We start from the raw sequence: 13,361 nt of genomic DNA, 5'->3' as shown, positions 1-13,361 counted from the left end.
CTGAGGTGAGTGAGTGAGGGACAATATGTCTGTCAGGGTAGATTTTATTTTGGGGAAAATCTTGATTGAAGACAGTCAAAAGAAATATTTCACCCCGTAAATCACCTGGCTGATGTTTAAGCTGGAGGATTAGAGTGTAGCCAGTCTGATGAATCTCTTTTGTTGGTATGTATTAGAGAACTTCAGAGCTTCAGAGGATCTGTTTGAAATGATCTCTCTCTCTCTCTCTCTCTCTCTCTCTCTCTCTGTCTCTCTCTCTCTCTCTCTCTCTCTCTCTCCCTCCCCCCCCACATTACAGTTGAGATAAAATCAAAGGTTACACAAAGCTAAACCACAACTATAGGCATGAGCAAACATTCAGCACCAACTGCAATACCACTGCACTTCTCAAATTAAGCAGGGGGAGATACATTGTCATCGTTCAGTTAAGGTGGGTCTTCATTTGGGTCGGGTGTGTTTGTACTTTGTAGCTGTATTTAGGAGCGCTGCGGTAAACCCTTGACTTTGGCACTTTTAAAGGAAGTCCGAGTCATGGCACAGTGTAACACTGGCATGAGCCCAGCACAGGGCTAGATTGTGCCCAGTCTGGTGTACTGCAGTCAGAACTGCAGTGAATGACAGACTTTCTAAGCATTGCCTCCTGTGCATTGGCAATGTTTGTGGTGTGTGTGATACTACTGATGGTCTCAGTACACAGCCAGCTGCACCATCTGCACGCACACACACACACGGGTTGAACATACTCAAAGAGGAGCCAGCTGGAACACACAGACACACACACTCACTCAAAGACTTTGCAGCCATACATGGTGCATCTCACACGGCTGGAACAACCCGTTATTTTCCCAAAGCGTGTAATGCAGGTAATGCCGCAATTCACTGCCTCTCTCTCTGTCTCCTTTGAACGGATCTCACCTGGAAATACCGCAGTCTCCATATGATAAGCATTCTCAGACAGGCCGTCGCTCACGCTTACCGTATCATTTAGCGCGCCCCTAAGACGACGACTAAATTGAATTGACTTTACTTTGTGTTTTTGAACTAAGGTGTTAACAGTCACTGTGTCTCACATCTATATATTAAACAGATCAACCAGAGTCAAATGCCTGTTTTCTGATTATTACAGTAACACTGTAATCACTGAAATTAAAGCAGAATTTTTGACTGTGATGGATCAGAGAGAAAAAGTCTGTCAGGCTGCTGGTAGGAGGGAAAGGGGGGGGGGGTGGAGAGAGCCTCTTTTTTAACTTCTTCCTGACCTCAGCTGAGAAAGACGAGACGTTGCCGAGGCCATGGAGAGGTTATACGCACCGTCGTGCACCCTTGGGACAACTGATGCTTTCTGTGGCAGCCTGGAATTCTCCTTTCTCGCTTTCTCACTCTCTATTTTCTCTCTCTCTGAACTCCAGATGTGGAATTTCAGAGCTCTTGCATCAGCAGTTTTGCTCTTGCATCATCTGGACCAGGCAAAGGCCAGAGAGAGGACTTTCAGTGGGTGCTGGACAGCAGGCCTCTCGTAGTTCTTAGGCCTATTCGCTGCCCATGCACTGCATATTGAATCAGCATGGCAAAATTCTTACTGAAACTGCATTTGTCTTTGACAAGACTTTCTTCTCCCTTCTTTGGGGAAATTTGATTTCTGTGTCAAGTGTAGTACTTTAATGCTCTAGCAAACAAACAAAAAATCACCTAGTGCTTATTGAGCTAAACACAGAAACCTTCAGATTGTTACAGCTTTAAGTCTCACAAGCCAGACTTTTAGCAATCATCTGAGAGTCTGGTGCTTTTTACTGCATAACAAATTTAATCATTTAGAAGTTTAGATTTGTAGTGCAACTACGCTCCTTTTGGCACCTGTTCTGTCGCTTGGTATTGACAGACCACAAGAATAAAGATTTCATTTTATTCCTGTGATTGATGCTTCTCAGCTAATAACAATGTCCACATTGCTCATTCGGATGAAGCACTATAAACTGCAGTTCTGCTCTTTAAAACTGCTCCTCTGGTTCAGTGTGGATTACCGAGGTCCGTGGACATATCCGCCCCACAAACCAGCAACAGGAAGCTCCTGTCGCACATCAAAGCTGCAGGGTGGGACTGTTTATGGTCGAGCACTTAGCCATAGTGATTAGTCTACGCTTCTGACGATAGGAGCACTTGCGTCAATAAGAGCACCCCATGGTCAGGGTGTTCCCAGGGTGCCATTCTATAAACGCCACTGAATACCGAGAGCCGGTTTGCTGATTATTTGCTTGTAAGTCTAACAGGTTTTCCAGGAAAGACTGATAAACCCTAGCCTAGGGGGTACAGAATCATAGCACTGCAATGGTTCTGCGTTTTACACTAATTAACCCTTAACACTGCAGGCGAATTACTCACTTAATAACCCTAAGACTTTTCACTCTTTACAACAGCTCAGTATATTGTTTGTTAGTTATCATTTAAATATTTCTAATGCAAATCTTAAACAATCATGATTCCAGCTAAGGGTTTTCTGTGGAGTTTTGATGACTGAAAGTGTCCATGTAATCTAAAAAGAGTGAATTATCACCCTTGGTCAAAATAATGCAGGCCTCTAAGTCCTTATAACCTCAATGTTCATAAATGGGCCAACAATTGACTCATCAATGCTATTAATACTGTATTCTCTGTATTCTTCTCTTGTATCGTCCAGCCCTAGTAACTAATATAGCCGGTAGTTTTTTATTAGGCCACACCGGCCCACATTGTCTCCCTTTTCTGTGTGTCACCAAGGTCAAGGGATTCCGTGGGAACATACAGGTGGAGAGCGTGTGTCGTATCCTGGTGGAAATGTGTAACTATGGCGTGTGTGTCAAATTGAGTAGTGTGTGTGCGTGCGCGAATGTCACCTGTGGTTGGTCCATGTGCTCAGTACCCCACAGGTGCGTCACTCACACACCTGTTCACCAGGATGTAAACACTGTCAGGTCCTCACACACCTTTGTTACACCCTTCCTTAGCAAACACGCACACTCACTCAAATGTCTTTCTCGCTTTAACTTACACATCCAAATGCACACACTCTCATTTACACACACACACACACACACACACAGACACCCTAACTTAGTATTATAATGGCGTTTGTATTTGAGGGCAAATATGAGATGCTGTCAGGGACTGGGTTAAAAATGGGGACCTTAATTTCCTGACTTAATAATTAGCTTATTAATTTATATAGAAGAGGGACAAATTAACTGTGTTGTGGGGAAGTAGAATAAGAATTCACCCCTAAAACGTCAGCGTCAAGTTTCTTTACAGAGCAACAGCAAATTCCAAGGTGCGTCACCATGCGTGTGTGTCAGACAGAGAGTGTTGTCATATTTTGTTGTAGCCAATTTTTTTTTATAGCCAACCCTTTTCCGTTTTGACTTATAGATACCAAAATCAAAACCTTATTAGCAGCTATTACTAATTACGGCTGGGTCTCTTAAAAACATCTTTGCACAGTTATTAGCGTAAAGAATAAGCTTTAGGGTTCTGATTGTCTTAACAAATCAAAAAGTCCCAAATTTACAAAATGAAAACACAATGAAATAGCAAAATTCACTTTTCCATTTTCAGTGCTTTTACTGAGCTATTCTTTTTCTCTGCACGCCCCACAGCACTTCTCAGAACAGATGGAGGACTTCTCCAATGAACTCTTCAGCAGCTTTTTCGACGAGCACCTGCTGGCGGAGAGGACGCCACTGCTGGACGTCGAGTTAGAGCCCCCGAACCCTGACATCCAGCAGGAACACAGCTACTCCCTTAGCGGAGACTCCGCCCCTCAGAGTCCCTCTATGCCCATTAAATCAGATGATGATGGAGGTGAGCGACTCTCTCACACAAGCATACACCAAATCTCCACTCTCACACAATGATTCATTTCGGTTCGTTTTTAAGAACCGGGTCGATGCATCATTAAATTCACATTCAATTTATTTCTGTTATTTCACGACTGTGAAATTAGGAAGTGTTCCTCAGGTAGTGGGAGTGAGTGAGTACTTTATCGAATATTACTGTTGTTGTTTCTAATCGATTCCTGATGGTTCACTGTCCATCAAAAAGCACTGCTCATGGGTAATTTGAAATTCAGTGTTCATTTAATATAAGATATAATATGCCGTTTTAGAAGAGGGAATGTCTAAACTTTTGATGGGCAGTATACACCAGGAATGTACATTTCAACTATCTGCAACGGTTAAAGAACGTGTATCTAAATTAATGTCAGGGAAAGAAAAACACAACATTTTGTCCTTCGGCCAAAATAAATGTATGGATGGAGGTTTCCTCCTTTAGGTAATAATACTAGTGTTAGGAATAGCAGCAAACAGAGGAATCCATATGATGAAAGCTGAATCATTCACAGATAACAACGTGAGTTACAGAATATTTAACAGTAGATGCTTTATTCTACCAAAGATATTTTCCCCCTTAGTGGATAATTTCCCACCATATCAGTTTTTCAGAGACATGGGTTTTTTAATGTTTCCAGACCTAGCTAACCTGGCAAAAAAAAGCAAATTACTCCTTTAACATGCATGTCATACGTCCCTTAATAGTGCACGCTTAGCGAGTATACCTAGCAAGGCACTAATGTTTTGGAGTGGTAGAGTGTATTATAACCCACATACCTACTGGCATGCATTTAAAACACCAAACCATGATTAATTGACTTGTGACTGTCTGTGTGTTTTCTACACCCCAATGATGAAAAGTTGAAAACAAATCTCCAAACAGTAGTTTCAGTAGTCAGATACTGACCTCTCAAACGGTTAACTGAGTACTCAAGTACTTGTGCAAATCTCTAGTATACAGACACACATCTGTCCTTGCACACACCAGGCACAAAAATGCACAAAGCACACACGGACAGATTCGAGCATGCTTCTTTGTGCACATATACAGAGGCTGACAGCCAGGTACACATGCATTAAAGAGAAATGTGCGACTGTCTTGGCTTCTGTCTTCCTCTATCTTTCTACTGAATCCATGCAGCTTCTCGTGGACTCCCTATATCTCTGTCAAAATAGAGCACATAGCAGAAGTATAGCTCATCCTCCTGGATTGCACAAGCTGCCCCTCTCTCTCTCCCTCTCTCTCGCTCTCTCTCTCTCTCTCTCTCTGTCTCTCTGTCTGCCCTTTCTCCTGGAGCTCCCGTTCAGCACAGGGTTCCCTGATGCAGCCTCAGCCAAAAACTCAGCCTTCCAGCCTCAGAAAGCAGAGCTGGGGATTCCAGGCAAACAGCCAATGCACACATTCTCTCTCTCTCTTTCTCTCTCTCTCTCTCTCTCTCTCTCTCTCTCTCTCTCGCTCTCTTTCTCTCACTCTCTTAGGCCAAGCAAAAAAGCAGCCATCAATAAAATAAAAAGATGATATCTGCTTTCCAGATTTTTTTCTTCAGCTGGAGCGGGAGGTGAAAGTAAGGGGGGCTGGGTCTGTGGAAAATGTTCTGGCTGCTCTGGAGTGTTGCATCATCCTAAATTTTGAGTTGTGTGTGCGTAACCTCTCTGTCCTGGGCTGCAGTAAAGCCACAGAGATTCAGGGAGGCCCAAGCTTTGGCTTCCTGCACAGTATGATACATGCTTTGATTCCTGCTTTAGGGGAAAAACTGCAGAAAATTATTTCAATAGTTTAAAAACAATTTCAGTTCCTTTTTTGCTATTTTCATATAGGTTTTTACGATTGTGGCTCTGTGCATCAGTAGAATGTACCATGGACCGTTTTCTCTCATTGTAGAAAATCTAGATTTATCCTGAATATCGTCTCTGTCTTGCAAAAGCCTTGTATTTCCAAAAAAGAAATATTGATTTAATTGTGTAAAAGTGAAAAACTGTGAAATTAAGATACAAGATTGTTGTGTGACAGCGACGGTTTATAATTTATTAATTTATTATCCTAAGCAATCTTTTGCATGAAAATACAACATGGGTCTACCTGTATGACATGCAATTCTACAAAAATATCTTTCTTTTGACCTCAGTCAGACTGTTCTCAGGGTGTTCTGCCAACAGTGATAGACTATCATATGTCTCTAGAAGCAGATTAAATGTGCTGTCTTCTTGATAGCAATGTAGACTGGAGTGACTGCTGTGAATGAATATGCTATATAATAAAGTTTCTGTAAAATGATAACAACAATTTTTTTGAAGCTGAATCCATGCTCCGTAGCTGTCCAAACAGTCACTGAGTGCAGTCATTGCAGATCCAAAGTCAACATGGCTGTCAGTTCTGCGTCTTCTAGCCCTTTTTTTTAACGCTGTGTGTAGGGGTAGCAGGCTGGTAAAGTGTACACTTGCTGTTTTATTGCTCCCTTTCTGCTTGCTTCTAAACAGCTAATGAGCATCTCCCCTGGTCTCTGCACAGAGTGGATTTTGCTCAGTATAAGACCTGATGTAGCTTAAACTTCAAAGCCTACCTGATGCACATTCATTCCCCAGGGGGTAAAGCCCTTTGGGGGATGGAGCATGTTTTTTTTTACAGGGAGGGAAGCCTCTTCAGTATATCCAGTAGGGGTCTGAGATTTTGCATGCTAAATTAAAATAATTACAGGCTAGTTTAGTAAAGCTATTGTTGTGAAGGGTTTTAAGACACACCCGAAAAGGCGTGTGGAGTTTACATAAGGACAGCAAACAGCATGACCAATCTCAATGGTCTTTTTAGTCTTTCTTTCTTTGTGGTTCTATGCGGTAAAATGGTTATGCTGTGTTTTGATGATGACTCACTCCATGTTGTGCACAGGTACTGAAAAAGGAATATTTAGAAATCCTTTATAGAACTTTAGATTTGAGTGGAGTCTCACTAGGGCTTTGAGTCACTTTCATCCTGCCTATTAGCTTTGAGGAACTGAAATGGGTCCAGGATTGACCCCTGATGCACAGTAGCAGCTCCACTCGAGAGCCTGTTTTCTTTGGGCTGGGTTTGATTCAGAGAGGCACACAGGAATTAATCCGCTGTATAAATGACTCTCCCCTGGGCTTCCCTACAGGAGCCTGAGCATGAGGCCGTTCCTCTGAGCTGGAGAAAGCGAAGAGAAAGCTTTCCTCTCCCGCTGTAATCACACTCCCGCTGCTCGCCTTCCCCTACAGAGGCCCAACATCAAAAACAGCTGTCCTGCTTTTACAAGGCCACGTAATGTTTTATCGATCCTGCCATTGAGGGTACAAACAAACGCTGTGGAGGTAACGAGCACCCCTGGTTTGGAGCGTGTGCCTTTCCGCTTTGAGAGCTCCACAGAGGCAGCGGTTCTCTCACACCCCCTGCCTGCTTCTTTCTGCTTACGAGGGGAAATGGCTGCTCTGATCACGCTCCTTCTGCCTGGGACTCATTTGGGCAGAATAAAGGGGAGCTGTTTTGCACTAACCTTCAGGTCATAAACACAAGTAGCACTGGGCATGCGCCATGCCTGCCACTAATGACCTCTCCAAGTTCTGTTGTATTGTGACGTGACTATTACTGTAGTAGTCTCTTATTTTTAGTAACACTTTAGTTCACAGTCATACATAGCCCGCTTATTACTCACATATAGACATTTATTAATGTTTGTGTAAACCGGCCCAGACAGTGTTCACAGGTGGATGTTGACATAAGCATATGAAAATGTCTTAATTGGACATTTAAGTAAGGAACATGCGTACAACTGTAGATCTGTAATCTAATATCTCTTAAATATATTTAAGTCGTCATTGAAGAGCTATCACAATATTCACTGCATTGAATCCGGTTAAATAACATAACAAAAACAGGATCTACTCTGAATTATTGTGGCATTTCTATGTAGAGTAACTTGCTGAGGTGTCAACTTGAATAAATTCCTGGAATTATATCAAGCTTAAGCTATTTCATTACAAATACAAAAGCTTCAACTAATAATCTTAATCAACCACTAAGTAAGTTCTGAAAATCATGTGGATAATTTCACTGCAGTATTTTTCCTGCTTAGGTTCTAAAAACAAAGAGATGTGTTCCTTCCTGTAACCGGCTGCAGCCACAAGGCTATTCTGTTGTTCTTGTGCTAACCATCACTGTATGTTTTTTTTTGTTATTCAGAGGGCATGTGGGCATTCAGTCAGGACCTCACGGCAATCCTGGTGAAGCAAGAACCCAACCTGCTCTCTGAGCCCTCCACCACCACAGCACCCCTTGTGGCCACCTCCAGCACTGCTTCTCAGCCCCTCACCCTTGCCCCACCACCACAGAGACGCCATACTCTTGACAAGGTAAGAGCTAAGACCTGCCCAAAGTGTGGATGGATGTTTGGGGTGTGGCCTGCCAGAAAGTTTCTGTAAACCCACCACTTCTCACCCAGTGTGATTATTTTTGCATTCTATGTAACTTAAATTCTTATTTACCTTTTACATTTAGAGCATTTTATTAACAGAATATTACCATATGCAGTGTACCCCCCGCCCTCCAAAAGAAAAGGTTTGGGCATCCATACTTTCTAATGAAGTCATAGGAATACGAAATGGACCTCACATAGATATGAGGACATTATGGGCTGATTTTTGCACCTGGATTAAACCTTGCCTTTGATTAAACATCAATACCCATAGTATTTCACCTACAAATTCCTACTTAGTCTACACTTAAGCTTAAACGAAGTCCGACCACTAGTAGTTTGGTCTTGCTGCTATGTAGTGCAAGCTAAATTGTGTTTGTGTTTGTTGCAATGCAGTTTGTTGCATAACCACAGATTTTCTGGCAGTAATATATTTTAGTTGCATGAAAATGACATACACATTTGGATCAGATCAGTTCATGAACTGTCAACTCATATTATGGCTTTAATACGTAAAGAATAATGCATTTTGCTTCTGTGCGCAACAGATGGAATGTATATAGTAGTTTATCCAAAGGTGCAGTGAATGCAAGGTTACAGAATGAACAGGAAAGCTGATAAACCTTACACACACTGAGAACCAGAGGGACCGCCGCTGCATTTGGAAGAGAATGAGAGACACACACATCCTGAACTGTTCTCGTAGTCAGCTGGCAGCTTGCACTAGAGCTCTGCCCAGGGAACATGTTCTCGTTTTCTCTCTCTCTCTCTCTCTCTCTCTCTCTCTCTCTCTCTCTCTCTCGTGCGTGTGTGTCTGTTTATGTTTGTTAGGAGTTCAGCTCAGTGAATCCTAGGCCTGAACTCCAGCTGTTGCAGTCACAGCTCCAGTGCTTTTGTTGAGGCCGACTGTGTGATCCTCCATCAGCGTGTTAAACTCCTCCGTTTATTCTGATTACACACTCGCCTTTGACCAGCGTCCTCATCTGTACCTCATAAAAAAAGTCTGCTCTCTCTTTTATACTCACTCACACTCACACACACACATGCACTCTCTCTCGCTGTCTCTCTGGAGCAGTACGTTAGCAGGTGTTTGGTGTTTGCCTGCCAACATATACAAACACACAGGACAAGAACACTGACATTCTTGGCTTCCACTTTACTGTTTAACAGAGCTTCGGGCTCTGTTAGTAACTTTGGCTAATGTAGCATGTTTTATTTGTGTGTATGAAACTGAGCTATTACCTTGTTGAAGCAGTGGGTGATTAGGAAGAGCAGCGCAGGAAGTATTGGATTTGTATTAATTGTATTGTATTAAATTGACTTGATACATACCTATCTGTGATTTCAACATACACTATATGGACAAAAGTATTGGGACACATATGAAGTGTTGGAGTTGGAGCATATGGAGTGATCAGTTGAGTGGCAGTATGATGGCCGAGTCTGGGACGTTATCTGCCTGATTGCATTGTGCCCACTGTAAAGTTTGGTGGAGAAGGCATAATGCTATGGGGTTGTTTCTCAAGGGTTGGCCTATAAGAGTACATAATAGCATGGCTAGGTGAGTTTCGTGTGGAAGAACTTGCCCACTGGCCCCACACAGACCCCTGACCTCAACCCCATCAAACACTTTTGGGTTTGAACTAAAGCAGAGCTTGTGAGCCAGGCTTTCTCGTACAATGTCAGTGTCTGACCTCACAAATGCTCCTCAGGATGAATAGACAAAACGTCCTGCAGACACACTACAACAATTTGTAGAAGTGGAAGCTGTTACAGCTGCAAAGGGGGGACCAACTCCACATTAAATTAAATAAAAGTGTTAGGTGTAATGTGTAGGTGTCCCAGTACTTTTTTTTTCATTTAGTGTACCTTATGTATAAAGTATGTATAAACCATATGCCATCAGCACACACTCAACCTTTCACATACTTTGGGCAGTAATTTATTCATGTAGAAATGATATAAAGTAATGCAGTACGTTTTTCACTGTGCGCTGAGAGAGAGAGAGAGACACAGGCGCAGACAGAATCCTATGAAGAGAACATAAGTACACAGTCAAAATGACAGGACATTATAATATGACATCCAGTAATTACTATAATTCAGACACAGCTTTCTATAGTTTTTGATCTTCGGAAGGAAGGCTTTTCTTCAGGAAGTTCTGTGGGAAGTGTGCGTTCAGCTCGCATGTCAATCAAAGAGCAACTCTATTTATTTTTCTGTTTTATTTTACTGTTCCTATTAAAGCATGTCACCACTACACTGTTAGTAAAATATATATATATAATATATAGCATCCAAAAATGTGCTATAGCTGATTTTTTTTGTGTAATTTCTAATATACAAATACAACAGATTTTCCATTGAGAGAAGAACCATTAAAAGATGTGAAGAAGATTTATGTATTTGGACGTTTTTGGAGGATTCACAGTTGTATATATAACAGAACCTTTGAAGAAACAATTGCAGCTAAAGAACGAATAAACCGTAGATCTATTTATTATTGTAGCTTTCACCCACAGACATGTTCACATCCATATTCCCTGTAGGATTTGTGACTTGTCCAACAGAAGCCGTTTTATGCCGATACACTACAATTGCACTGTTCCGATGGTGGGCCCTCAAGTGGTTTAGTTCTGCTGCATCCATAAAATCGAGGACCTTTTCGAATGTTGCCAGTACTGTTGGTGGCAGAGGCAACCCTAACATGCATTCCCATATGCTGAGAAGTCAGGACACCAGCAGATATTGAGATATTGACGGTGAATGTACTCTTTAAAGGGTGATTATTATGCAGTTTTAACAGAAGGTGGATCGCGAATTGACTGAGAGAGGGGTTTCCAAAAGACATGGGAGTCTATATGTAATAAATGCATCGATGCAATTTTGTCCTTCATTTGTACATGTTTGAATCAATGTAGTAAATGCATCATTTTCCACTGTAGTAAAGATCCACTTTGTAAAGCAATATGTGACCTGTCGCTGTGGATGAATGTGTGAATACCTCGTGTGTGTCTGTCTGTGTGTGTATGTTTGAGTACATTTCCCCATCTTCAGCTGTGTTTACCGTCTGGGTCTTCTAGGCTCTGGCACTTTTGAACAGTTGTCTCCGGAAGCAGGAAAATACCATCCAAGACATGATCACATTCATGTCCTATAGAGTATCTCTGTGTGGGTGTACAGAGAGAGAGAATACCCAGAAGATTTCTCACTGCTTTACATAATGTGTTGAACGTTTCAGCTGCCTCACAAATAGAGGCTGTCTTATGGTTAAGGAGATAAATTGGATTACAACCTAAATTCTGCTGTCTGCCATTCCTAAATGACAGATAGTGGAAACTATCCCGAGGCTTTCTGGAAAAGTTTGTTTCTGTGCTCTAACCCCTCTGATTCAACTCATGAAGCATAATTAGCTGATGACTTGAGTCAGGTCTGTTAAAGCAAGTAAACGGCTAGAAAGCGCCGTGCTGTTCTGTGGCCCACTGGAGAGTTTGGAAATCTTGCCTTAAGTCATTTTTCCAGGCTTCCAGAACGCTTACTACATTTGGATCAGTTTTATTTGTGTAGCACTTTTTATAGCAGACATTGTCCCAAAGCAGCTTTACAGTAATCAAGGTCCAGCCGTGCAACGAGCAAGCTGAGAGTGACAGTGGCAGGAAAAACTCCCTAAGAGCACAAGGAAGAAACACTTGAAATGAGCCGAGACTCAAAAACAATTCTTCTCTTGGCCTGATACTGGAGTTATGACACACTATATAGACAAAAGTATTGGAACATCTTCTCATTCATTGTTTTGTTCAAAATCAATGGTATTATAAAACTGAATCCTGCTTTTGTTGGAGTAACAGGCTTTCTAATAGATTTTTGGAGCATTGAGTATTTGATTGCATTCTACATTAAGAGTGTGTTAGTGAGGTCAGGATGCCACCTCATCCTCATCTCCAAACTCATCATCGTCATACCTGAGAACACAGTTCCCCTCCCCCACAGCTCAATGCTGGGGGCTTTATACCCCTCTAGCCCATGCCTGGCACTATGTATGGTGCCAATGGGTTAATGTCTATCTGCTTCTGAGAGTATTTTATTGGCAGGACTTCTCTACAGGGACTAGACAAGCTGTGCATTTACACATTGGTGTCAGCAATGGGTGCAACTTAATGTAGTGGAATCCATTCACTAGAAGGGGTGTCCACAAACATTATATTAAACATTATAGTGTATAAATAGTACAAGTTTGCAAGGAAGATTATACAGTGGCACTTTGGATCATACAAAGGAAAGATCCTTTTAGATAAGCTAGTGGACTAGTATCACTGATAAAAATCTGGATATGGTGGACTACTGAATATCGGTAGTCAGACATATTCCAAATGTTATGTATGTGATACAAATGGCTATGCATATATATTCAGTATTAATGGTAAAATCGCTGTTTTGCTCTATCTGTTTTTTTTCAGGGTGCCCAAGAACAGAATACTAACACTGTACCCACTATCAAAGCAGAGCCCAGCGAAGCCAACCAGTTCCTGAGCGTCCCCACTGGTGGGTACACACATCCACATACAGACACAGCTAGTTGACAAATTAGGCTGTTAAACTTTCATGGGACAGCTGCCAGCATCATTGTATGCCATCTGCTAGATAAGCGGCCCCATCATTATTAAAATATGTTATCTGTAATTAATTGTTTCTATTATTAATATTTAGGAAGGGCAGCTTGTTAAGTAGGCTTATATTGTGGCCTTTTGTCACAATCACATTTACACTCTTCACATCTGAATTCTCTAAATCACTGGGAACTTGGTTAACTTAAGCCCTAAACCAGTCATTCAGTGCTCTAGCACTCCGTCAAGAAGCCTGCCTTTAACACTGTGTCACTGTGCATCACTCTGTTCTCTGCTCTGTTTTCCTGTTTCTTCTCTTTTTCTCTCACACCTCCCTGTCTGCTTCACTACACGGTTATAAATACACTCTTTTTGGGGTGTGTGAAGGGTTCAGATTAAATGTGGCATGTGCTGCCTGCAAGATCGCTCCAATCTTGCGCTCTTTTGGACTCGTTGTGAATGGCTCATTGATG

At 41.9% G+C, this 13,361-nt stretch overlaps 1 protein-coding gene across 2 annotated transcripts in view; it reads left to right on the top strand.

Annotated features, from left to right (window-relative positions):
- creb3l1 (cAMP responsive element binding protein 3-like 1) overlaps positions 1–13,361 on the top strand; it is a 35,441-nt gene that overhangs the window by 10,495 nt on the left and 11,585 nt on the right. For both annotated transcript variants that reach the window (XM_072671204.1, XM_072671205.1), the window contains exons 2-4: positions 3,627–3,831; positions 8,053–8,222; positions 12,742–12,826. In XM_072671204.1, the coding sequence (XP_072527305.1) occupies positions 3,627–3,831; positions 8,053–8,222; positions 12,742–12,826 (460 nt within the window). The remainder of the gene's footprint in view (positions 1–3,626; positions 3,832–8,052; positions 8,223–12,741; positions 12,827–13,361) is intronic.

Source organism: Salminus brasiliensis, chromosome 25, assembly GCF_030463535.1.
Source record: "Salminus brasiliensis chromosome 25, fSalBra1.hap2, whole genome shotgun sequence".
In the NCBI taxonomy this organism is placed as follows: Eukaryota; Metazoa; Chordata; class Actinopteri; order Characiformes; family Bryconidae; genus Salminus; species Salminus brasiliensis.
The sequence above is the reverse complement of the archived record's forward strand: the minus strand, read 5'-3'. Positions and strand labels throughout refer to the sequence as shown.